The sequence below is a fragment of the Pristis pectinata genome, chromosome 31, assembly GCF_009764475.1.
Source record: "Pristis pectinata isolate sPriPec2 chromosome 31, sPriPec2.1.pri, whole genome shotgun sequence".
In the NCBI taxonomy this organism is placed as follows: Eukaryota; Metazoa; Chordata; class Chondrichthyes; order Rhinopristiformes; family Pristidae; genus Pristis; species Pristis pectinata.
Genome location: NC_067435.1, coordinates 20,338,036 through 20,365,440, shown reverse-complemented (window position 1 = coordinate 20,365,440; position 27,405 = coordinate 20,338,036). Strand labels below are relative to the sequence as shown.

At 45.4% G+C, this 27,405-nt stretch overlaps 1 protein-coding gene across 1 annotated transcript in view; it reads right to left on the bottom strand.

The window, feature by feature from the left end:
• The window catches only part of pkn1a (protein kinase N1a), a 176,893-nt gene that overhangs the window by 53,798 nt on the left and 95,690 nt on the right, over positions 1 to 27,405 (bottom strand). The window contains exons 13-14 of the mRNA XM_052042083.1: positions 16,326 to 16,408; positions 5,219 to 5,294 (exon numbers count right to left, since the gene is read on the bottom strand). Of these exons, the coding sequence (XP_051898043.1) occupies positions 5,219 to 5,294; positions 16,326 to 16,408 (159 nt within the window). The remainder of the gene's footprint in view (positions 1 to 5,218; positions 5,295 to 16,325; positions 16,409 to 27,405) is intronic.

The window sequence follows — 27,405 nt, the reverse complement described above, 5'->3', positions numbered from 1 at the left end:
CCTGTCCAAGTTCCTTTTAAACGTTGTTGATGTACCTGCTTCAACCACTTCCTCTGGCAGCTCATTCCATATACGAACCACCCTCTGGGTGACAAAGTTGCCCCTCTGGTTCCTATTAAATATCTCCCCTCTCACCTTAAACCCATGTTCTCTAGTTCTTGATTCCTCAACCCTGGGAAAAAGATTGTGCACATTCACCCTATCTATACCCCTCATAATTTTATACACCTCTATCAGATCACCCCTCATTCTCCTATCCTCCAGTTGAAAAAGTCCCAACCTGCTCAACCTTGCTCCATAACTCAGTCCCCCGAGTCCCAGCAACATCCTCGTAAATCTCCTCTGCACTCTTTCCAGCTACAGTAAGTGGCATCTTTCCTATAGCAGGGTGACCAAAACTGAACACAATATTCCAAATGTGACCTCACCAATGTTTTGTACAGCTGCAACATAATATCCCAACTTCTATACTCAAAGCCCTGACTGATGAAGGCCAGCATGTCAAAAGCATTTTTCTCCACCCCGTCTACCTGCGACGCCACTTTCAGGGAACCATGTACTTGTTCTCCTAGATCCCTCTGATGTAGAAAACTCCCCAGGGCCCTACCGTTCACTGTGAAAGTCCCACCCTTATTTGTCTTCCCAAAATGCAACACCTCATACTTATCTGAGTTAAACTCCATTTGCCATTCCTCTGCCCACTGACCCAGCTGATCAAGATGTCTCTGTAAATCCTGAGAACCACCTTTACCATCAACGACACCACCTATTTTAGTGCCATCTGCAAACTTACTAAGCACGTCTTGTACAATCTCATCCAAATCATTGATATAGATGACAAATAGCAATGGGCCCAGCAGCGACCTCTGGGAACACCACTAGTCATGGGCCTCCAGCCCAAAAAACAACCTTCCACCATCACTGTCAAACCAATTCTTTATCCAATTACCCATCTCTCCCTGGACTCAAGTGATCTAACTTTCCATGGAAGCCTACCATGTGGAACCTTATCAAAGGCCTTACTGAAGTCCATAGACCACGTTTACTGCCCTGCCCTCATTGACCTTCTTGGTTACTTCTTAAAAAAACTCAAACAAATTAGTAAGACGTGATCTGTCATACACAAAGCTGTGCTGACTATCCCTCATCAACCTCTGTCTTTCCAAATGCTTCCATATCTTATTCCTCAGAATTCCCTCCAGTAACTTACCTACCACAGAGGTTAAGCTTACTGGTCCATAGTTCCTAGCTTTTTCTTTGCCACCCTTCTTAAATAAAGGCACAACATTCACCACCATCCAGTCTTCCCGAACTTCACCCGTCACTAATGATGATGCAAATCTCTCAGCCAGGGCTCCCGCAATTTCTTCTCTAGCTTCCCACAGTGTTCTTGGATGTACCTGGTCAGGACTTGGAGATTTATCCACCTTCATATGCTTTAAGACATCCAGCACCTCCTCTGCTGTCATGCAAGCTACCTTCCAGACCTCCCCCATTTACTATCTCAAGGTCCGATGTCTTTCTCCATAGTAAATAGAGGAGAAATAGTCATTGAGGACCTGGCCCATCTCCTGCGGCTCCACACAAAGGTGTCCACTTTGCTTTTTAAGGGGGCAGATTAAATCTTGGCCAGATTAAACTACATCTGCCATTTCACGGCCTATATCTGCAACTGTGGCCTACTGTATCATTTGGCAACCTACTACACTATCAATAAACATCGTCTGCTAACTTACCAACCCACCCATCCATGGTTTCATCCAAATATACATCACAAACAGCAGAGGTCCCAGTACAGATCCCTGCGGAACACGACTAATCACAGACCTCCAGCCAGAATAAGTCCCATCGACTACTACCCTCTGTATTCTATGGGCAAACCAATTCTGAATCCAAACGGCCAAGTCATCGTGGATCCCATGCATCTTAATCTTCTAGATGAGCCTACCATGAGGGACCTCATTAAATGCCTCACTAAAATCCATGTAGACACCATCCACAGCTCTACCTTCATCAATCACCTTTGTCACCTCCCCAAAAAACTCAATCAAGTTAGTAAGACATGACATGCCCTGCACAGAGCCATGCTGACTGTCCCAAATTAGGCCATGGTTTTCCAAATGCTCATAAATTCTATCCCTATGAATCCTCTCTAACAGCTTCTCTACCACTGACGTGAGACTCACTAGTCTATAGTTTCCAGGATTATCGTCATTTCCCTTCTTGAATAATGGAACAACATTAGCTACTTGCCAGTTCTCTGGGACCTCACCTGTGGCTTGAGAGGACACGAAGATCTTGGTCAAGGCCCAAGCAATCTCATCTCTTGCCTCTCTCAATAACCTGGGGTATGTCCCATCAGGCCCTGAGGACTTATCCACCTTAATGGTCTTTAAGAGACCCAACACCACCTCCTTCTTTACCTCAACGTGTCCTAACATACTACCACATTCCACACTGATCTCACTATCTTCCTTGGTAAACCCCGACACACAGTACTTACTTAGGACCTCTCTCACATCCTCTGCCTCCAAGCATGTCTTCCGTCCTTTATCCTTGAGTGGTCCTACCCTCTCCCTAGTTATCCTCTTGCTCTTGATGTATGTATAGAATGCCTTGGGATTCTCTTTAATCCTACTTGCCAAGGACTTTTCATATCCCCCTCCTGGCTCTCCTAGTTCCCTCCTCGAGTTCTTTTCTAGCCTCTTTATAATCCTCAAGTGCTTCCTACAATGATTTTTCTTCCTGCTGTTAACTCTGGTGTCCCCAGTTCAAGGCATCTTATTATTTCACAACAAGCTGCCCGTCAGTAGCTGCCTCCAGCATCCCTTCAGGCAATATGCTGCAAATTTCAACCCCCTCTGATCAGCTTCCACATGTATTCTGACAACACCTCCAGCCCCTGCTTCAGTCACTCGGCTCTCATTGTGTTTACAGGCGTCCAAAGGCAGAGACTCAGCAGAAAACCCAGGACCTAAAGAACAGGCAGTGCTGGAGATGGTGCAGGAATCTCAGCAACTTGCCAACAGCCATGAATGTGAACAGATTTCAGGGCTACAAAAGCGCCAGCACCCAAGGCCCACCCCACTGACAGCCAGGATCAGAGGTGAACACGTCAGGAACAGAGAAGCAGTCCCAGACCACTGGAAGAAACACCAAAGACCTTCTCAACTGTGACTCTACCCTTGGTATGAACACGGAACCCCACCCACAGCAGCCTATCCAGGCTCGTTTTGATGCTGCGCCTGATCAACAAGAGATCAAAGAAGGCTGTATCAAATTCAAAATTAACAAGGTCTCAGGAGCAGATGGTATCACTGCTGAAATCCTAAAATTCAGGGTCAAAGAGCTTCAGGCTTGTCACCCATGAGAACATTCCGGGGGAATCTCAGAGATGCTGGAAGGACCACCATCTTCCAGACGTCCAGCTGTGAGGGGTCTCCCTGCAGCCTGCCACAGGAAAGCTTCCACCAGGGTTGTCCTCAACTGCCTTCACCCAGAGCACAAACAGCCACTCCCCAGATCCAGTGCCGATTCCATCCATCCGGAGGTTGAGTGGACATGCTCTTCACCACTCAACAACTGCAAGGAAAATACAGAGACCAACCACCTTGCTGGCCATCTTACACCTCACCAAAGCCTTTGACTCCACTAATTTGGCTGACAACAGAAATTTGTTGGGATTTTGTTCTTATTCCATGTGGGCACGCATTCCAATGGGGCTACAACAGATTCTCAGTGGAGACTGGTATCAAACAACGCTGTGCCTTTTCCTCAACAGATTTCTCAATCTTCCTTGCTGAATCTTGCACCTCTCCTTCAACAAACTTTGAGGGACAGGAGCTAATCTTTAGAATTAATAAGAAAGCTGTTCAACCTGCAGCTATTACACAGCAGAGCTCCACACGTCCATAGTCAAGCTGCAGGTGCTGGTGCCCATGGTGAGGAAGGTGTGTGTAACACTCGTCTTCATCGGTCAGAGCACTGAGTACAGAAGTTGGGACATCATGTTGCAGTTGTACAAAACGCTGGTTAGACCACACTTGGAGCATTGTGTGCCGTTCTGGTCGCCACGCTACAGGAAGGAGGTGATTAAGCTAGAGAGGGTGCAGAAAAGATTCACTAGGATGTTGCTGGGACTGGAGTGTTTGAGTTATGAGGTGAGACAGGATAGGCTGGGACTGTTTTCCCTTGGAGCAAAGGAAGCTGAGGGGCGATCTTCTAGAAGTTAATAAAATTGTAAGGGGCATAGAAAGGGTAGATAAATCACAGTCTTTTCCCCAGGGTAAGGGAGTCTAAAACTAGAGGGCGGAGATTGGTGAGAGGGGAAAGATTTAGAGGAGACCTGACCGGCAACTTTTCCACAGAGGCTGGTGGGTATGTGGAACTACAGCTCTCCATTCCAGGTAACATCCAAATTCACCGGAGGGACAATTGAACCAACATCATGGTCCTCTTCCAGGCTGATGACCTCAATACTGAGGTCCTAGTTACACTTGGTCAGCACATCATTCACATGCCCCACACCAGATTCCAGAAACTGACAGCTTATTCCAAGTTCTGTCCCAGGAAATAATTATCTGGTCAACATGTGCTTAAAGCCAACATCCTCAGACTCCTGGGGATCTCTGGCCAATAACCACTCAAAGTGGAGAAGGAGCATTTGGGATGGAAGCAGACACAGGTCGTGCTGTGGGAGGAGCACACCCTCCTGCCCCATCTGTGCAAGTTCCCACATCGGCCTCACCAACCACAAACAAGTATTGACTTAAAGTAAATCTGCCCTTGGTGCTGATGTGGCATCCTCTCTTTGTCTACTCTCCTTTATTTGTTCTCGTATGTACCTCCACAACAATACCCCCTGTAGTTCCCCACTGGCCCTCAATCCTCAGCCCTTTCATCTCAAATTCAATTATGCCAAGCAATCACCTTGCCCCAGTTATATCCTCCCATCCTCAGACTCTAGCTTCTCATTCACCCTCGAACTGTAAAATCCTACCCAGTGCCATCCCTGGTGCAGCCTGACCTCACACAGCTTAAAGTTGTCTCTGAGTGTGACATACAATCCTTGTCTCTTTATGAAATCACTCCCAGTGCCTTTTTCAATGTTTTTGGTGCTTTATAAGTGACTTAATGTATGAGAAAGGATTTACAGAAACAACAAACCACAGACTAGTGGAAGTTCTGCCAAGTGGCTCTCAAACATTGGAATCCTTACCTTTCCAAAATGTCCCCTTCCCAGGACAGCAATGAATTTGAAATCATGTAGACTCAACAAAGGTTTTTGAGGCACACTGTGTGGAGGAAGAGGAAACACATATTAATACAAATGATGATTAAAGTTTAGTTTATTCTTTGTTAAGGAGACAATGGCATTTAGATTCATAGTAATTTTCATCAACAATAGCAACATAAGTGCAATTTAGATTAACGTCCCAGCTCTCTGTCCATTGTTCATGTGGTACTTCAAGTGTTCACTACATACTTTTTAATTGTGATGAGAAGTTTTGCCTCCAACCTCTTGTCTAGTAAAGTTCAGCCGTGACCACTTCATAGGTAAAGAAATTTTTCTTCAACTCCTCTCTAAAACTTGCACCAAGTTATAATCCACAAAACACATTTTCCAAAACTAGTACTTAAAAACTCAATAACAAATTAGACAAAATAATTATCATAATTACCCAAGTCATAACTCAACTACTAATTCAAAAGTAAACTAAGTTAAGACAGGTACATCAGGTGATGTGGTTTTACAAGTTACTATGTTGAGGAACCAACAAGGGAAAAATTTTAGATCTAGTTTTGTGTAATGAGAAAGGATTAAATAATAATTTGGTTGTTTAAGGGCCTTTAGAGAAGAGTGATCACAATGTGACAGAATTCCTTATGAGATTGAAAGAGACTTAGTTCAATCTAAACCAGCGTCTTAAATCTAAGCAAAACAAACTATGATGAGCCATGCAATGAGTTGACTCTGGTAGATTGAGAAGTTGCATTAGAAGGTATGAATGACAGTAAACAAACAATCACCAACATTTAGATTTACACAAGGAGTATTGAGGAACAAGGGGACCTTGATGTACTGGTCCCTAGATTCCTAAAGGTGGCAGCACAGGTAGATATGGTGGTGAAGAAGGTGTACGTGATGCTGGCCTTCATTAGCTGAGCATAAAATATAAGAGCAGTGAGTTTTGGAACAACCTTATAAACTCTGATTAGGTCACAGCCAGAGTACTGATTGTCAATCCTCTTGATCACACCTTCAAAAAACTCAAATTCATGAGACAAAACCACCCATGCACAAAGACGTGCTGACTATCCCTAATCACTCTTTGCCTTTCCAAATGCAGATAGATCCTGCCTCTCAGAATCCCCTCCAGTAACTTTCTCATTCATCACTGATGTTCGGCTCACCAGCCTGTAGTTCCCTGGCTTGTCCTTGCAGCCCTTCTTAAATAAAGACACAACATTAGCCACCCTCCAGTCTTCTGGGACCTTACCTATTGTTAAAAAGATACAAAAATATCTGCCAGGATCTCAGCAATTTCTTCCCTTGCTTCTCACAATGTCCTAGGATTTACCTGGTCAGGTCCCAGGGATTTATCTACCTTTATGCGCCTCGAGACCACCAACAACTCCTCTTTTGTACTATCAGTACGTTTCAGGACATCGCTGTTCTCTTCCCTGAACTCACTCATTCTCTTGACCTTCTCCACAGTAAATACAGATGAGAAGTGTTCCTAAGACCTCACCCATCGCCTGTGCCTCCACACATAGATTACCGCATTGATCCTTAAGGGGAACTATTCTCTCCCTACTTACCCTTTTGATCTCAATGTACTTATAGAATCTTTCAGGATTCTCCTTTAGCTTATCTGCCAAGGATATCTCATCTTCCTTTTTTTCCCTCTTGACTTCCCTCTTAAGTGTACTCCTGCATCCCTTGTATTCCTCAAGGGACTCGCTTGATCCCAGCTGCCTATACCCGACATAAGCCTCCCTCTTCTTCCTGATATTACTGTTGTAATGTCCCCCATCAAACAGGGTTTCCTAACCCTACCAGCCTCCATCTTCTATGACCAAGCTAATTTTGAATCCAATTTACCAAGTCTCCTTGTATCCCATGTGACTTAATGTTCTGGATTAGCCTACCTTGTCGAAGGCTTCACTAAAGTCCATGTATATAACATTCACTGCCTCACCTTTGCCACCTCCTCAAAAAATTCAGTCAGGTTTGTAAGACATGATCTCCCCTGTACAAAGCCATGCTGACTATCCCTGATGTCCATGCTTTTCCAGATGTGAGTAAATCCTATCGCAAGGAATCCTCTCCAATTATTTCCCTACCACTGACATAAGGCTCACTGGTCTATAATTTCCTGGTTTGTCTCTATTGCCTTCTTAAACAGCATTGGTTATTCTCCAGTCGTCTGGGACCTCCCCCCGGCTAAAGGGATTGCAAAGATCTCTGTCAAGGCCCCAGCAATCTCTCTCCCCACCCCACCACCTCTCTCAATAACCTGGGATAGATCCCATCAGGCCCTGGGGACATATCCACCTTAATGTTCTTAAAGAGCCCCAACACCTCCTCCTCCTTGCTATCAATATTCCCTACAATATGATTTTACCCCTCCCTAATCTCGCTCTCCTCCATGTCCTTCTCCTTGGTGAACACCAATGCAAAGAACTTGTTTAGTACCTTGCCCACATCCTCTGGCTCCAGGCATAAATTCCCTCCTTTATCTACGCTCTTGTTTTGAATGCATGCATAAAATGTTTTGGGAATCTCTTTAATCCCACTCACCAACGATATTTCATGGCCCCTTTTAGCCCTTCTGATTCCCTGTCCTGCTAACTTTATATTCTTCAAAGGCCCCTGTATGCTTATCTCCTTCATATGACAATGTCATCCCCATTGTTAAAAAGAACACAGAAAACCACAGAACATTTAAATGGGTTGAGGCTGTAAATGTTAGAACCATAGAACACCACACAGCACAGAAAAAACAGGGCATTTGGCCCTTCTAGTCTGTGCCGAAACGTTATCCCGCTAGTCACATTTACCTGCACCCAGTCCATAACCCTCCAGACCTCTCCCGTCCATGTATCTATCCAATTTATTCTTAAACCTCAAGAGTGAGCCCACATTTACCACATCAGATGGCAGCCCGTTCCACACTCCCACCACTCTCTGAGTGAAGAAGTTCCCTTTAATGTTCTCCCTAAATCTTTCCCCTTTCACCCTAAAGCCATGTCCTTTCCTAATCTAGGTGGAAAGAGCCTACTTGCATTAACTCTGTCTATACCCCTCATAATTTCGTAAACCTCTATCAAATCTCCCCTCATTCTTCTGCGCTCCAAGGAATAAAGTCCTAACCTGTTCAATCTTTTCCTGTAACTCAACTCCTGAAAACCTGGCAACATTCTAGTAAATCTCTGTACTCTTTCAATCTTACTGATATCCTTCCTTTAGTTAGGAGACCAGAACTGCACACAATACTCCAAATTTGGCCTCATCAATGACTTATACAACCTCACCATAACATCCCAACTCCTATACTCAACACTTTGATTTATGAATGCCAGGATGCCAAAAGCTTCTTTTACAACCCTGTCTACCTGTGACGCCACTTTCAGGGAATTATGTATCTGAACTCCCAGATCCCTTTGTTCCTCCGCACTCCTCAGTGCCCTACCATTTACTGTGTATGTCCTACCTTGATTTGTCCTTCGAAAGGCAACACCTCACACTTGTCTGCATTAAATTCCACCTGCCATTTTCTGGCCCATTTTTCCAGTTGGTTCAGATCCCTGTGCAAGCTTTGAAAGCCTTCCTCGCTGTCCACTGCGCCTCCAATCTTAGTGTCTTAGTTAAACACGATCTACCATGCACAAAGCCGTGCTGACTATCTTTAATCAGCCCTTGGCTGTCCAAATACTTGTATATCCGATCTCTCAGAACACCTTCCAATAATTTACCCACTACTGATGTCAGGCTCACCAGCCTGTAATTACCTGGTTTACTTTTAGAGCCTTTTTTAAACAACGGAACAACATGAGCTACCCTCCAGTCCTCCGGCACCGCACCCGTGACTAAGGACATCTTAAATACATCTGCCAGGGCCCCTGCAATTTCTACACTAGTCTCTCTCAAGGTCCAAGGAAATATCTTGTCAGGCCCGGGGGATTTATCTACCTTTATTCACTGTAAAGCAGTAAGCACCTCCTCCTCCTTAATCTCTATATGTTCCATGACACTATTGCCTGTGTCCCTTCCTTCCATATCCACTATGCCAGTTTCCTGAGTAAATACTGATGCAAAAAAACTGCTTAAGATCTCCCCCATCTCCTGAGGCTCCACACGTAGACAACCACTCTGATCTTCTAGGGGACCAATTTTGTTCCTTATTATCCTTTTACACTTCATATACTTGTAGAAACCCTTCGGGTTTACCTTCACATTATCTGCGAAAGCAACCTCATGTCGTCTTTTTGCCTTCCTGATTTCCTTTTTTAGTATTTTGTTACGTTTTCTATACTCTTCAAGTACCTCATTTGTTCCTAGTTGCCTATACCTGCTATACACCTCTCTCTTTTTCTTAACCAGACCACCAATATCCCTTGAAAGCCAAGGTTCCTGATGCTTGTTAACCTTGCCTTTGATCCTGGCAGGAACATGCTAATTCTGCACCCTCAAAATTTCACCTTTGAAGGCCTTCCACTTACTGAACACATCCTTGTCAGAAAACAACTTATCCCAATCCACTCTTCCCAGATCCTTTCTCATTTCCACAAAATTGGCCTTTCTCCAATTTAGAACCTCAACCTGAGCACCAGACCTGTGCTTATCCATAATTAACTTGAAATGAACGACATTATGGTCACTGGACCCAAAATGCTCACCTATACATACTTCTGTCACCTGACCTGTCTGGTTCCCTAACAGGAGATCAAGTATTGCATTCACTCCCGTTGGTACCTCTATATATTGATTTAGAAAACTTTCCTGAACACATTTGACAAATTCCAAGCCATCCAGCCCTTTCAAGGCTGGAGAGGGACTCAGTTCAAAGGAAGCTGGATGACCCTGTACATGAATCATTGCATAGTGGTGGACACAGCTCAGCACATCACAGAAATCCGCCCGCCCTCCACGACTGTCTACACCTTGCTGCCTCAGAGAAGCAGCCAATGTAATCAAAGACCCCTCCCACCTCAGGCATTCTCTCCTCTCCACCCTCCCATTGGGCAGAAGATAAAAAAGCTTGAAAACACACACCACCAGGCTCAAGGACAGCTTCTATTCTGTGGTCTTGACATTTTGGAATGGACATCTTGCATGATAAAGATGAACTCTTGACCTCACAATCTACCTCAACTTGGCCTTGCACCTTATTGTCTACCTGCACGGCACTTTCTCTGTAACTATAACACTTTATTCTGCTTTCTCTTATTGCTTTTCCCTTGTACTACCTCAAAGTACTTATGTTTTGAGATGATCTGTATGGATAACATGCAAAACTAAGTTTTTGCACTGTATCTCGGTACACGTTACAATAATAAACCGATTCCAATTCACGTGCAGCTACATTAGAGCAGATAGAACATTGTCTGACAGTCTTTGCAGAAGTGCGGCACAGTAGTGTAGCGGGTAGTGCTGCTGCCTCACAGCACCAGAGACCTGGGTTCGATCCTGACTCACGGTGCTGTCTGTGTGGAGTTTTCACGTTCTCCCTGTGAGTTTCCTCCCACATCTCACAGACATGCAGTGTAAATTGCCCCTGTTGTGTAGGCATGTGGTAGAATCTGGGAAATGTTGATGAAAGTATGGAGGGAAAAATGGGACTGATGTAGGATTGGGGAAAATTGGTGGCTGATGGTCGGTGTGGACTTGGTGGGCCGCAGGGCCTGTTCCTGTGCTGTGACTCTGTGTGCTCCATGATTTGAATACAAGCTGCAAGTGTACTGGGCCCTGGAACATAGTGCGCAAGTCTGGGTCCCTACCGAAGGAAGGATATACTGTACTTGTGAAAGACGGAGTACAATAAAGGTTCACCAGGTTGATCCCTGGGTGATACACGTCACATGGAGAGAGATTAAGCACACCCGGACCTCGAGTCTCCTGAGTTTGGCAGAATGAGAGGTGATTTGACTGAAACAGGCAAAACTTCCTAAGGGGTTGGTGAATAGATGCAGGGAAGGGGGATCTGGAACCTGAGGGTCACAACCTCAAATTAAAAGGTTGGCCACTCAAGACTGAGATGAGAAGAGATTTCTTCACCCAGAGTGCAGGGAATCTCTGAAATTTTCTACCCAAGTGGACTTTGGAGGCTCAGTTACTGAATAAACTCAAGACTGAATGATAGAATTTTGAATATTAAGGGAATCAAGGGATTATGGGTAAATCCAGGCAGGATATCCTGGGTCAAAGATAAGTCTTGAATTATTGAACTGCAGAGCAGGCGCCAGAACTGAATTGCCTGTTCCTACTTTTATTTCTTATTGAATCTGTTTCCTAATTATTGATCTCTCTGTTGGAGAAGAATAGTTCTCAATGTTGTTGAGATCTCTCATAACTTTACAAATCTTAATTACGTTTTATTTCTTGTCTATATTTATATAATAAACCCACAGACAAGGGTGGTGCCGTTTTAGTCTGGTGAACTGATCTCTACCTTGCAGAGACCAGACGGCAGCTCTCAGGCACCTCCTCATACCTCCCCAGGGCCAGGACCCCACAGATGGTCATCAGGCCACCGTCACCCGTACCATCGCTGACCTCATCACTCTGGAGATCTCCCCTCCACAGCCTCCAAACTTATTGTTCCCCAACCCCACACCACCCGTTACCACCTCCTATCCAAAATTCACAAACAAACCGGCCCCAGCAGGCCCATTGTTCCTGCCTGATCCTGCCCCACTTGACTCCGTCTGGTCGCCCAGTCCAGTCCCTTCCCACCTACATCCATGACACCTCGCATGCTCTCCACCACTTCGACAACTTTCAGTTCCCTGACCATCTCATTTTCACCACGGACATCCAGTCTCTGTCCCCATCAGGAAGGCCTCAGGGCTCTCTGGTTCTTTCTGGAGAACAGACCCAACCAGTTCCCCTCCACCACCACCCTCCTCCGTCTGGCAGAACTTGTGCTTACCCTCAGCAATTTCTCTTTTGTCTCCTCCCACTTTCTCCAGACCAAAGGTGTAGCCATGGGCACTCGCATGGGCCCCAGCTATGCTTGCGTTTTCAATGTGTACATGGAGCAATCCATGTTCCAAACCTGCCCGAGCACCGCTCCTGAACTTCTCCTCCCCTACACCGACGACTGCATTGGTGCCGCTTCCTGTGCCCACGCAGAACCCGTCAATTTTATCAACTTCACTATCAACTTCCACCCCACCCTCAAATTCACTTGGTCCATCTCTGACACCTCTCTCCCCTTTCCTGATCTCTCTGTCTCCATTCTCAGAAGCCAAACTATCCACCGACATCTTCTACAAATCCACTGACTACCTCGACTACACCTCCTCCCACCCTGTCACTTGCAAAGACCCCATTCCCATTTCTCAGTCCCTCTGTCTCCACTGCATCTGCTCTCAGGATAGGGCCTTCCCCTCCAGGACATCTGGGGTGTTGTCATTTTCCAGAAAACTTGTTATGGAGCCCTCACCTGCATCTCTTCTATTTCCTGCACTTCTACACTCACCCATTTCCCCCATCTCCCCAGACAAAACAGGCATAGAGATCTCTCGTCCCCACCCCAGCAGTCTACACATCCCACATATCATTCATCGCAATGTCTGCCATCTACAACGGGATCCCACCACCAAGCACATCTACCCCTGCCCTCCCCTCTCTGCAAGGATCACTTTTTCTGTGATTCCCTGATCTGCTCATCCTTCCTCACCCCTCCCCCTCCCTCCACAGGCACCCTCCCCTGTAACCACAAGAGGTGTACCACTTATCCCTGCACCTCCTCCCTCACCTGCATCCAGGGACCTAAACAGCCCTTCCAGGTGAGGCAGTCCTTCACGTGAACCCCACCATGTTATTTGTCGCATCTGGTGCTCCTGGTGCAGCCTCCCCTACATCAGTGAGACCTGATGCGGATTGGGGGATTCACTTCGCCGAGTGCCTTCACCCCGTCTGCCGTACCGGCCAGGATCTCCCGATGACCAGCCATTGTAATTCCACCTGCCATTCCCACACCGACATGTCTGTCCACAGCCTCCTCCTCTGCCAGGTCCGGCTAAATGCAGATTAGAGGAACAGCACCTCACATTCCACCTGGGCAGTCTCCAACCCGGCGGCACGAACACAGGATCCTCAAACTTCCGGTAACTGCTCCCCACTTTGTCCCTTTCTCTCTCCTTCTGATCCAGCTGGTCCCATCACCCTATCTCCTTCGCCCAGCCTCTCTATCTGCCTATCACCTCCCACGTTCCCCTCCCCTCCTCCCTCATTGATTCCAGGCTCCACCTTCCTCTCCTATCAGTTTCCATCACCTTCAGCCCTTTGTCACTTCCACCTATCATCTCTCAGCTTCTGGTGCTATTCCCACTCTCCCCTCCCCCATCTGCCCTTCACCCCCTCACCTGGATCCACCTACTGCCTGCCGGCTCCTGCTCCCCCCCCTTCCCTCCACCTTTTTACACCGGCTCTCTCTCCTCTCTTTCTTTCAGTCCAGAATAAGGTTCTCAACCTGAAACGTAAACTGTCCATTTCACTGCACAGATGCTGCCTGACCGGCTGAGTTCCTTCAGCACTTTGTGTGTTGCTCCAGACTCCAGCATCTGCCATCTCTTGTGTCTACGACTTGATTAGATTTCAGCCTCCTTTGTTCTGATGAAGAAAACTTCAGGCTAGCCTGTCCCCTCTCAAAGCTTTAATTCACCAGTCATGACAACAACTTTTCCTCTGCACCTTCCCTGGTTCTGTCACATGCTTTCTGTAACGTGGTGGTCAGACTTGTACACATGTGCTCTGAGCTAGTGTTTTACACAGGTCTCACAGTTCCTCCTGCTCTTGCATTCTGTGCCTTAGACAACAAAGGCAAGAACCTTCTCTTCCCCTTTAACCACTTTATCTCCTTTAACCTACCAGCTTCAGTGGAAGCACTAATTCCCTCTGTTCCATCCACCGCACTTCCTTGCGATATGAACACACAGAAGAACCAAACTTCAAATCCCACTGTGACAGGGAATTTAAATTCAGTTAAGATGAGCAAGAAGCTATCAGATGGTGGTTAAAAACCTAAATGTTTCACTAATGTCCTCACAAACAGTGACCTGCAACCTCCAGCCAGTCAGCGTATGTACAATTCCAGGCCAGTCTGAGGTGGATCAACTGTTGCCAGCAGCACAAGCACAATATCATGGGAATCTAGAGAAGAAATTGTGGGATTCTTGGCTGAGATACTTGCATCATCACTAGTCACAGAAGACTGGAGGGGAGCAAACGTTGTGCCTTTATTTAAGAAGGGCGGCAAAGAAAAACCTGGTAACTATAGACCAGTAGGTCTAATATCTGTCGTAGGTAAATTACTGGAGAGGCTTCTGAGGGATAAGATACACGTACATCTGGAAAGACCAGGGTCGATTAGGGATGGTCAGCATGGCTTTGTGCGTGGGAGATCATGTCTCATGGATTTGACTGAGTTTTTTGAAGAAGTAACCAAGGAAGATGAGGGCAGGGCAGTAGAAGGCCTTTGATACGGTTCCACATGGTAGTCTGCTCTAGAAGGTTATATCGCATGGAATCCAGGGAGAGATGGCTAATTGGATGCACAAATGGCATTCAATTAGCTTGATGGTAGGAAGCAGATGGTGATGGTGGAAGGTTGTTTCTCAGACTGAAGACCCATGACTAGTGGTGTTCCCCAGGGGTCAGTGCTGGGCCCATTGCTGTTTGTCATCTATGTGGACGATTTGGATGAGAATGTACAAGGCACGGTTAGTAAGCTTGCAGATGTCACTAAAATAGGTGGTGTCATTGACAGTGAAGAATATTATCAAAAATTACAGGGGGATGTTGATCAGCTGGGTAAGTGGGTTGAGAAATGGCAAATAGACTATAATTCAGATAAGTGCGAGGTGTTACATTTTGGAAATCAAGGTAGGACTTTCACAGTGAATGGTAGGGCCCTGGGAGTGTTGTAGAACAGAGGGACCTTGAAGTTCAGGTACATGGTTCCCTGAAAGTGGCGTCACAGGTAGACAGAGTGGTGAAGAAGGCTTTCAGCCTGCTGGCCTTCATCGGTCAGGGCACTGAGTATAGAAGTTGGGAGGTCATGGTGCAGTTGTACAGGACGTTGGTGAGGCTGCACTTGGGAGTACTGTGTTCAGTTTTGGTCACCCTGGTATAGGAAAGACGTTATTAAACTGGAAAGAGTGCAGAAACGATTTACAAGGATGTTGCCAGGACTCGAGGGACTGAGTTAAAGGGAGAGGTTGGACATGCTAGGACTTTATTCCTTGGATTGTCGGAGACTGAGGGGTGATCTTATAAAGGTGTGTAAAATCATGAGGGGCATAGACAGGGTGAATGCACTCAGCCTTTTCCCCCAGGGTTGGGGAATCAAGAACTAGAGGGCATAGGTTTAAGGTGAGAGGGGAAATATTTAATTGGAACTTGAGGGGCAACTTTTCTTTTTAAAAAAAGAGGGTGGTATGCATGTGGAACGAGCTGCCAGAGGACATGGTTGGGGCAGGTACAATAACGACTTTTAAAAACAGTTGGACAAGTATATGAATAGGAAAGATTTAGAGGGATATGTGCCAAGTGGGACGAGCTTGGATGGGGCATCTTGGTCAGAGTTTATAAGGATGTTATCGGTATTGGTTTATTATTGCTACTTGTACTGAGGTACAATGAAAAACTTGTCTTGCATACCGTTCGTACAGATCAATTCATTAGACGGTGCATTGAGGTAGTACAGGGTAAAACAATAACAGAATACAGAGTAAAGTGTCACAACTACAGAGAAAGTGCAGTGCAGGTAGACAATAAGGTGCAAGGTCATAACGAGGTAGATTGTGATGTCAAGAGTCCACCTTATCGTATAAGGGAACCGCTATAACATGAATGATAGAGAACTGGAAGGCTATGTGGGAGGGAAGGGTTAGATAGATCTTAAAGCAGGATAAAGTGTCAGCACAACATTGTGGGCCGAAGGGCCTGTACTGTGCTGTAATGTTCGATGTTCTATATGTTCTATGTTCTAGATGGGGAATAAATGTCAGCCTTACCAGCAACACCCACACCTCAAGAATGACAAAAACTCTTCATGTTACACTGATTTAATGACAATGCAAAACAAATGTACCTCTGCTGCTTATCTCCTGTATCAGATGATGATAAAATTCGCTTTCGTGGAGAAACGGTTTGATTGGCATCAGTCTCATTGGTCTGTCATGGAGAAACCAATGAATGCAAAAATATCATTAGACATTAAAAGAAACTGTTAATTGCAAAATACTTGTTTTAGGCTTTTAAAAAGTTAAGCCAGCAGTATCAAAATATTTCCAAAGTTATTGAACTGAATGTTTTTAGAATTCACAGGAGTCTTCTGTTCTGTCAGGAGTTTACTTTTTTTAAATTGACTTTGAGGGTTGTCTTCCAGTGCGCACCATAAAAGGTCACACAATGGAACCTGCATCAGGAATCTGACTGCAGCTTCCTGGTCTCCAAAGACTGTATGACAATAAACAGAGCCCAGCCTCCGCTACGCAGGCCCACAGGACTGAGATACATTTATAGCATTAATTACCAATTTTCAAATAGTTTTTAACCTCAGTATAAATTTCACAAAATAAACACAAAAGTTTAAAGAACTCTGAGCACTACGGCAATGTACAGCAGAAAACAGGGAGATGATTAAAGTCCTTACTCCTTACCATACTTCAGCCACATAAACAGTGACCATAAGAACACGTCGAAACCAATCGGCAATAGTTAACATACTCAGTAACACCTCACAGACCCAACAAACCATCTACAAAGCACAATTCATGACACAGGTGGAATACTCCGTTTGCCTGGGTGAGTGCGGATCCAACAACACTCATAGTTTAACAACAGTCAGGAAAAAGAAATCCATCTATGGGCACCCCATGCACCAGCCAGGCAGAATGGCCGCAGTGCATACCATCAACAAAACACACAGCATTTACTCAGTGCCTTCCAAATCCATGAACTCAACCACTAAGAACAAGAGCAGCAGCCACAGGGGATCCCCACAACCTGCAGCTGTCCTCCGGGCCACACAACATTGTACCCACCCAAAAACACTGGCAGTCCTTCCATCAGAGGGTGGCCCATCAACACATTCTCAAGAGCAATAAGAGAAGGGAAGCAAATGCTTGCTTTACCAGTAATCCCAGAGTCCCAAAAAACAAGCAAAATAACATACTAGGAGCAGTCAGCCGCAGAACAGGGACTGAGGCCTCAGTCTGGCACCAAGCACAGTCCCAATGATGGGCAATGTGACAGCAGGTGCCGTGGGCTAGGGAGCAGACAGGGTGAGCTCAGGAACAACCCACAGAGGAAGTGTCTGTCTGCCAGCCAGCAGCCAGTGTGCAGAGGAGCAGCAGCAACAGTCTGAGCAGCAGTTCTCAGTGTGGTCGACATAAGCAGATGAGCAGTCAGTCTGTGAGTGAGCAACAGTTAGCAGAGAAGTGTGTCAGTCAATAATCAGAGTCCAGAACAGAGCCATATTATGTCAGGTCAACAGGGACAGTATACAGGGGAGTGGTCCGTCTGTCCGTGGGAACATCCACAAATGCACCACCTGTACGTCAATATCCCCGAGCACTGTTGTCACAGCACCAATCTCTCTGACAGTAGAGACACCTACAACAGGTCTCTCAACAAAGCCAACTATGAAGGAGGAGTCAGGGACGTTCAGTGGAAGAGTTAATGGGTTAGTCAATACGGTCAACTGGAAACAAAGGAAAGATAGACAATTTGTTAGCAAGCAGGGTTGATGATGGAGCAATCACTCTGACATCAAGATGGGGCCTGTACGAGGAGGACAGGTTGCACTTAGACTAGAGGGGAACCAATATCCTCAGAGAAAGGTTTACTATTATTCACTTGGGAGAGTGTTAGAGGGGGTGTAATTCTAACTGGAGGGCTGTGACCAGTGGTGTTCCACATGGGTCAGTGCTGGGACCTCTTTTGTTTGTGTACATAGATGATCCAGACAAAAGCTTAGGCAGGCTGATTAGTAAGTTTGCAAATAACATTATGGATAATGAGGAACTTATCAAAGAATTCAGCAAGATATATAGACCCATTGGAAATATGGACATTGAAATTGCAAATAGAGTTTAATTGCAAGTATGAGGTGTTGCACTTTGGGATGTCAAATGTAAGAGGAACACAGTAAATGGCAGGACCCTTCAGAGCACTGGTGTACAGTGGGATCTTGGGGTACAAGTCCATAGCTTCCTGAAAGTGGCAACACAAGTAGACAGGGTGATAAAGGTGGTGTACGGCACGCTTGCCTTTATCGGTCGGGGTACTGAGTATAAATGTCAGGAGGTCATGTTGCAGCTGTACAAAACTTTGGTTAGGCCACATTTGGAGCATTGTGTGTAGTTCTGGTAGCCACACTATAGGAAGGATGTGGAGACTTTGAAGAGGGTCCAGAAGAGGTTCACCAGGATGTTGCCTGGATTACGGAGAATTAGCTATAATGAGGGTTTGGACACACTTGGATTGTTTTCTCTGGAGCAATGGAGGCTGAGGGGAGACTTGATAAAAGTTTATAAAATTATGAGATGCGTAGGTAAGGTCGACAGTCGGAGTCTTGTTCCCAGGGTGGAAATGTAGAATACTAGAGGGCATGTGTTTAACGTGAGAGGGGGAAGTTCAAAGGAGACGTGTGGGGCAAGTCTTTACACAGAGAGTGGTGGGTGCCTGGAACGGGCTGCTGGGGTGGTGATGGAGAAGGACATGATAGTGGCGTTTAAGAGCACGTGAACAAATGGGTAATGGAGCGAAATGGATCATGTGCAGTCAGACGGGATTAGATTAATCTGCCATCACAGTTGGCACAGACATCGTGGGCTGAAGGTCCTGTTCCCCTGCTCTACTGTTCTACGTTCCTAGTCCATGAAGGAGAGGGAGGCAGGATGCAGGAACAACTGACAGGGAAATGGTCAGTCTGACAGCAGGCACAGTCTATCAACCAGCTCAATCCATGGAGGAGAAGTCGGTGTGAATTCAAGGACAGTCCAGGAATTAGGAATTGTCAGCTGGTACAGTCGACGGAGGAATTGTCAGTCTGTCAGCTGCCACAACACTAACTGCAGCACAACCTCCAGAGCCATTGGACTGAGAAGAGTCCCTGAAGGACATTCAACATATTCTTGGGAACAATTGACAAACAATTTGACTTTCAACCAGCAGTATAAATGTTGGAGCAGTCAGTCCGACTCTGGGCACAGCTGATAGTGCAGCATCAGTCCATCAACAGCACAGTCAACGTAGAGTCAGAGAGCCGTACCGCACAGAGACAGGCCCTTTGACCCAGCTTCTCCATGCTGACTGCCATGCCTTTCTACAGTAGACCCATTTGCCTGCATTAGGCCCGTATCCCTCTGCTCCTTTCCTATCCAAGTCCCTGTCCAAATGCTTTTTAAATGTAACCATAGCCGCCTCTACCACTTCCTCTGGCAGCTTGTTCCATATCCCCACCACCCTCTGTGTGAAAAACATGCCCCACAGATCTTATTTAAATTTTACCTCTTTCACCTTAAATCTGTGCCCTCTGCACTGGGGAGAAAGACCATAACCATCTGCCCTATCTGTGTCCCTCATGATTTTACAAACCTCTAAGGTCGCCCCTCAGCCCCCTCCGTTCAAGTGAGAACAAACCCAGCCTATCCAATCTCTCCTTGTAACTACAGCCCTCCATTCCAGGTAACATCCAGGTGAATCTCCTTGGTACTCTCTCTAACGCTGCCACATCCTTTCTGACCGTTACTGATGTGACCACATCCTTGGGAGTGGGAGCAGTCAGTGTGAGGGTAAGTGCAGTCCATGAAGGAGCAATCAGTCCCCGGCAGAGTTGACGGGCACAGAAATTCGGAGAGCAGATGATCCAGCACAGGCACCAGAGGAGTCTCGAGGACCTGACTACAGCACAGGAAGGAACAGAGTGAGCAGCTCGGATCAGAGCATAGACTCTCATATTCTTATAGAATCATTAGTAACCCAAGGTTTCAAAGCAAAACAACACTAGACTAAAACGGAACAAAAAAATTACTAAATAGATTTGAAAATGAATGCACTAAGAGGTTCACATCAATAGCCCAATGCAGAAGGGAGAAAGATGCCCAGCTATAAAAGAAAGATGCACCCATGCCAGAACTCACTTCTGTAAACAGCTAATAGGACTAAAACAGAAGCTGTGTAGTAATGAGAACATTAGCTTTAGCCCAGCCTTGCCGTAAGTGGTGGGGCTACAGCATGTTGTCCATGCAGGTGGAACCCATACCTGAAGTTGCCTGTAACACTGCAATATGACAGACTGTGTTGAAGAATACAAGATATAAAAAAAACATAAGCATTGTAATTACGTATCAGTTACCACATTTAAAACAAATTTTCATTAATTTTTTTCAAAAGCCATCCACAAAACTGTGGATGATGTCTACATGGACTTCAGTAAGATGTTTGACAAGGTCCCTCACAGTAGGCTCATCCAGAAGATTAAGATCCATGGAATCCATGGTGACTTGGCTGTTTGGATTCAGAATTGGCTTGCCCATAGAAGGTAGTGGTTGATGGGACTTATTCTGGCTGGAGGTCCGTGACTAGTGGTGGTCCGCAGGGATCTGTACCGGGACATCTGCTGTTTGTGATGTAAATAAATGACTTGGATGAAAATGTTGATGGGTGGGTTAGTAAGTTCGCAGATGATACAAAGATTGGTGGCATTGTGGATAGTGTAGAAGACTGCCAAAGGATGTAGCAGGTTATACAGTGGCATGCAAAAGTTTGGGCACCCTTGGTCAAAATTTCTGTTACTGTGAATAGCTAAGTGAGTAAAAGGTGACCTGACTTCCAAAAGGCATAAAGTTAAAGATGACACATTTCTTTAATATTTTAAGCAAGAGTACTTCTTTATTTCCATCTTTTACAGTTTCAAAATAACAAAAAAGGAAAAGAGCCCGAAGCAAAAGTTTGGGCACCCTTAATGGTCTGTACTTAGTAACACCCCATTTGGCAAGTATCACAGCTTGTAAACGCTTTCTGTAGCCAGCTAAGAGTCTTTCAATTCTTGTTTGGGGGATTTTCGCCCATTCTTCCTTGCAAAAGGCTTCTAGTTCTGTGAGATTCTTGGGCCTTCTTGCATGCACTGCTCTTTTGAGGTATATCCACAGATTTTCAATGACATTTAAGTCGGGGGACTGTGAGGGCCATGGCAAAACCTTCAGCTTGTGCCTCTTGAGGTAGTCCATTGTGGATTTTGAGGTGTGTTTAGGATCGTTATCCTATTGTAGAAGCCATCCTTTTTTCATCTTCAGCTTTTTTTTTTTTACAGACGGTGTGATGTTTGCTTCCAGAATTTGCTGGTATTTAATTGAATTCATTCTTCCCTCTACCAGTGAAATGTTCCCCGTGCCACTGGCTGCAACGCAAGCCCAAAGCATGATCAATCCACCCCCGTGCTTAACAGTTGGAGAGGTGTTCTTTTCATGAAATTCTGCACCCTTTTTTCTCCAAACTTTCCTGCGTCCTCACCACAAAATTCAGTGTCAGAAGTTTGCAAAGGAACATCTAAACAAGCCTGATGCATTTTGGAAACAAGTCCTGTGGACTGATGAAGTTAAAATAGAACTTCTTGGCTGCAATGAGCAAAGGTATGTTTGGAGAAAAAAGGGTGCAGAATTTCATGAAAAGAACACCTCTCCAACTGTTAAGCACGAGGGTGGATCAATCATGCTTTGGGCTTGCGTTGCAGCCAGTAGCTCGGGGAACATTTCACTGGTAGAGGGAAGAAAGAATTCAATTAAATACCAGCAAATTCTGGAAACAAACATCACACCGTCTATAAAACAAAAAAGCTGAAGATGAAAAGAGGATGGCTTCTCAACAGGGTAACAATCCTAAACACACCTCAAAATCCACAATGGACTACCTCAAGAGGCACAAGCCGAAGGTTTTGCCATGGCCCTCACTGTCCCCCGACCTAAACATCATCGAAAATCTGTGGATATACCTCAAAAGAGCAGTGCATGCGAGACAACCCAAGAATCTCACAGAACTAGAAGCCTTTTGCAAGGAAGAATGGGTGAAAATCCCCCAAACAAGAATTGAAAGACTCTTAGCTGGCTACAGAAAGTGTTTACAAGCTGTGATACTTGCCAAAGGGGGCGTTACTAAGCACTGACCATGCAGGGTGCCCAAACTTTTGCTTTGGGCTCTTTTCCTTTTTTGTTATTTTGAAACTGTGAAAGATGGAAATAAATAAGTAATTTTGCTTAAAATATTAAAGAAATGTGTCATCTTTAACTTTATGCATTTTGGAAATCAGGTCATCTTTTACTCGCTTAGCTATTCACAGCAACAGAAATTTTGACCGGGGTGCCCAAACTTTTGCATGCCACTGTAGATCAGTCGCAGATATGGGCAGAGAAATGGTGTCACAAGATCACAAGATAAGGGAGCAGAAGCAGGCCATTCAGCCCATCGAGTCTGCTCCAAGGAAAAGGGAAAAAGAAATGGGGTGGGAAAAAAAGAGAGAAAAAAAAACTATTCTAATCCCATTTGCCAGCCTTATCCCCATATCCCTTGATACCCTGACTATTTAGATATCTGTCTATCTCCTCCTTGAATACCCCCACTGATCTGGCCTCCACTGCTGTGCGTGGCAAGGAGTTCCACAATTTCACCACCCTCTGGGTAAAGAAACTTCTCCTCATCTCTGTCTTGAAACTGTACCCTCTAATTCTAAGATTGTGCCCTCTGGTCCTGGACACGCCCACCAAGGGAAACAGCCTAGCCACATCTACTCTATCCTTACCGGTCAACATTTTAAATGTCGCTACGAGGTCCCCTCTCATCCTTCTGTACTCCAGCGAGTACAGTCCAAGAGCCGACAAACGCTCATCATACTTAAGCCCTTTCATTCCTGGAATCATTCTCGTAAATCTCCTCTGAACCCTCTCCAACGTCAGCACATCCTTCCTAAGATGCGGGGCCCAAAACTGCGCACAGTATTCCAAATGAGGCCTCACTAGCGCCCCGTAGAGCCTCATCAACACTTCCTTACTTTTATACACTATACCTCTCGAGATGAATGCCAACATAGCATTCGCTTTCTTAACCACCGATCCAACCTGGTGGTTAACTTTTAAGGTATCTTGTACGAGTACCCCCAAGTCCCTTTGTACTACCGCACTATCAATCTTCTCTCCTTCTAGATAATAATCTACCCGCTTATTTCTACTTCCAAAGTGTACAACTGCACATTTCTCAACATTGAATCTCATCTGCCATTTCCTTGCCCATTCTCCTAAACTGTCTAGGTCCCTCTGCATTCTTTCTATTTCCTCTATGCTCCCTACTCCTCCACTTATCTTGGTGTCATCCGCAAACTTAGCCACACAACCATTTATTCCATCATCCAAATCATTGATGTACAAGGTAAAAAGGAGAGGCCCCAACACCGACCCTTGCGGCACACCACTAGTAACCGGTAACCAACCAGAACGAGATCCTTTTATTTCCACCCTTTGCTTCCTGCCAACCAGCCAATTCTCCACCCATTTTGCTACCCTGCCCATAATTCCATGACCTCTCATCTTATTAATCAGTCTCTTGTGAGGCACCTTATCGAAGGCCTTTTGAAAGTCTAAATACACAACATCTACCGCCTCTCCCTTATCCACCCTACCTGTGATTTCTTCAAAAAACTCCAATAGGTTGGTCAGACAGGACCTCCCCTTCACAAAACCATGTTGACTAGGTCCTATCTTGCCTTGCGCCTCTAGGTATTCGGTAACCTCCTCCTTGAGGATAGACTCCAATAATTTTCCCACCACTGACGTCAGACTAATAGGTCTGTAATTGCCTTTGTGCTGCCTCCCACCTTTCTTATACAACGGAACTACATTCGCTACCCTCCAGTCCTCCGGAACCATGCCAGAATCTATCGATTCCTGAAAAATAATCGCCAACGCCTCCGCTATCTCCACAGCCACCTCCTTCAGAACCCGGGGATGCACCTCATCCGGTCCGGGAGACTTATCAGCCTTAAGCCCCTTTAGTTTTCCAAGCACCTTCTCCCTATTAATCTCAATTGAACTCAGCTCCAATTCGTGAGACTCCTGACTAATGGGCACATTGCTTATGTCCTCCACGGTGAAGACCGATGCAAAATATTCATTCAATTCCCTTGCCATCTCACTATCATCCATTATAATACCTCCTGCACCGTTATCAATTGGTCCTATGTCAACCCGTCTCTCTTTTATTCCTTATGTATTTAAAAAAACTCTTAGAATCCTTCCGAATGTTGTCCGCCAGCTTCCTTTCGTAACTCATCTTTGCTTTCCTAATGACCTTCTTAGTTTCTCTCTGCAGATTTTTAAAATCGTTCCAATCTTCTGTTTTCCCACTAATTTTTGCTATTTTGTACGCCGCCCCTTTTGCTTTTATTTTATCCTTCACCTCCCTCGTTATCCACATCTGTGCCTTTTTTCCATTCAAAACCTTCTTTTTTCTTGGAATGTATCTGTCCTGCATTGTCCTTATTTCCTGTAGAAATTTCTTCCATTTTTCCTCTGCCGTCCCTCCAGCTAACTTACTCCTCCAATCAATTTGGGCCAACTCATCTCTCATACCTTTGTAATTTCCCTTATTCCACTGAAATATCGATACACCAGTTATCAGCTTCTCCTTCTCAAACTTGAAACTAAACTCAATCATATTGTGATCACTTGTTCCCAGTGGTTCCTTTACCTTTAGTTCCCTAATCACCTCGGGTTCACTACACAGCACCCAATCCAAAACAGCTGATCCCCTGGTGGGCTCCTCAATAAGTTGCTCCAGAAAAACATCCCTTAGACATTCCACAAACTCACTCTCCTGAGTACTACCGCCTTGCTGCATTTCCCAGTCCACCTTCATGTTAAAATCCCCCATAATTATCTTCACATTGTCACTCTGACATGCTTTTTCTATCTCAATCTGCAACTTATGGTCCACTTCCTGACTGCTGTTCGGGGGCCTATATATGACTGCTATTATTGTTCTTTTACCCTTGCTATTTCTCAGCTCCACCCATAAGGATTCCACCTCCTCTGACCCAATGTCCTTCCTTTCTATTGATTTTATATCGCTACTAACCATCATGGCCACACCTCCCCCTCTGCCTACCCTCCTATCCTTCCTATATACTGTATACCCCTTGACATTCAGTTCCCAATCACATCCATCATGAAGCCACGACTCAGTGATTGCAACGATGTCATATTTATTAACCTGTAGTTGTGCCACTAGGTCATCTACTTTATTCCTGATGCTACGTGCATTTAAATATAGTACGCTTAGACTGGTATCTGCTATTGATTTTATTGTACCTCTATTGATCAGCAGATTATCCTGACTTTCTACCTGTCCATCCTTCTTACTATCTTCGCTACCTACTATCTTAGACATGTTCGTGTAGACCTCATCCCCTATCCTAACATTCGGTATCCGAACATCCTCATCCCCGATCCTAACATTCTGTATCCTAACATCCGGATTTGTTGTACTTCTATTATTCAGTAAATTATCCTGACTTATCACCTGCCTGTCATTCTTGCCATCCTCAATGGATTCGTTTCTATACACTTTCTCCCTCACCTTAGCATCTTGTAACCTAGCATCCTGGTTACCATCCCCCTGCCAGATCAGTTTAAACCCTCCCCTACAACTAAATTAAACATTCCCGCCAGGATATTGGACCCTTTGGAGTTTAGATGCAACCCATCCTTAGCAAATAGGTCTTGCCTCCCCCAAAAAAGGTCCCAGGTATCCAAGAATCTGAAGCCCTGCCCCTTGCACCAGTCACTCAGCCACGCATTTAACTGCCAGAGCTTTCTATTCTTCCTGTCATTGATACGCGACACGGGTAGTAGTCCTGAGATTACTACCCTTGAGGTCCTACTTTTCAACCTTCTCCCTAATGCCTTGTATTCCTCCTTCAGGACCTCTTCTCTTTTCCTACCTACATCATTGGTACCTACATGTACCAAGATTTCTGGCTGCTCACCCTCCCCCTTCAGAATATTCTCGACACGGTCTGTGATATCCCGTACCCTGGCACCAGGGAGGCAACACACCATCCGAGACTCATTATCGCTATCGCAGAATCTCCTATCCGTACCCCTTACTATCGAATCCCCAATAACCACTGCATGTCTCTTCCTCTGCTGGACCACAGTATCAGACACGGTGCCAAGGTCCTGGCTGCTGAGGTCTTCCTCTATGAAGTCATCCTCTCCAACCGAATCCAAAATGAGATATCGGTTTTTGAGGGGGACTGCCACTGAGGTGCTGTCTACATAATCTTTATAACTCCTGTCTATCTCCTGCTCGCTCTCCCTAACCAACCGAAGGTCATCCAGCTGCTGCTCCAGACTCTCAATCCGTTCCTTGAGGAGCCGCATCTCGGTGCACTTTGCGCTGTTTAATCAAACTGGAGTTTAATCCAGCCAAATGTGATGTGTTGCACTTTGGGAGATCAAATACTAGAGGGAATGCATTTAAGGTGAGAGGGAAAAGTTCAAAGGAGATTCGAAGGTTCAAAGGGCGGCACGGTAGCGTAGCGGTTAGCGCAACGCTATTACAGTGCCAGCGATCAGGGTTCAATTCCCGTCACTGTCTATAAGGAGCTTGTATGTTCTCCTGTGTCTGCGTGGGTTTCCTCCAGGTGCTCCAGTTTCCTCCCACATTCTAAAGACGTACAGATAGGTTAATTTGGGTTTAAAATGGGCAGCGCGGACTCGTTGGGCCAGAAGGGCCTGTTACCACGCTGTAAATAAAATTTAAAATTTAAAAAAAAAATTTAAAAATTTAAATTTAAAATTTAATTTAAATTTAGATGTGTGGGGCAAGTATTTTTTTGGAAACAGTGGTGGGTGCCTGGAATGTGCTGCCGGGGGGGTGGGGTGGAAGCAGATATGATAAAAAGCTCTTAAGTAGGCACATGAATGTGCAGAAAGTGAGGGATATAGATACTGTGCAGGCTGAAGGGATTAGTCTAGTTAGGCATTTAATTACCAGTTTAATTAGTTCAGTACAACATTGTGGGCTGTAGGGCCTGTTCCTGTGCTGTAATGTCCTATGTAAAGCAATGTAACTGGCGCTGGGCAGACTGGAATCTCTCACAGGGGTCCAGCTTG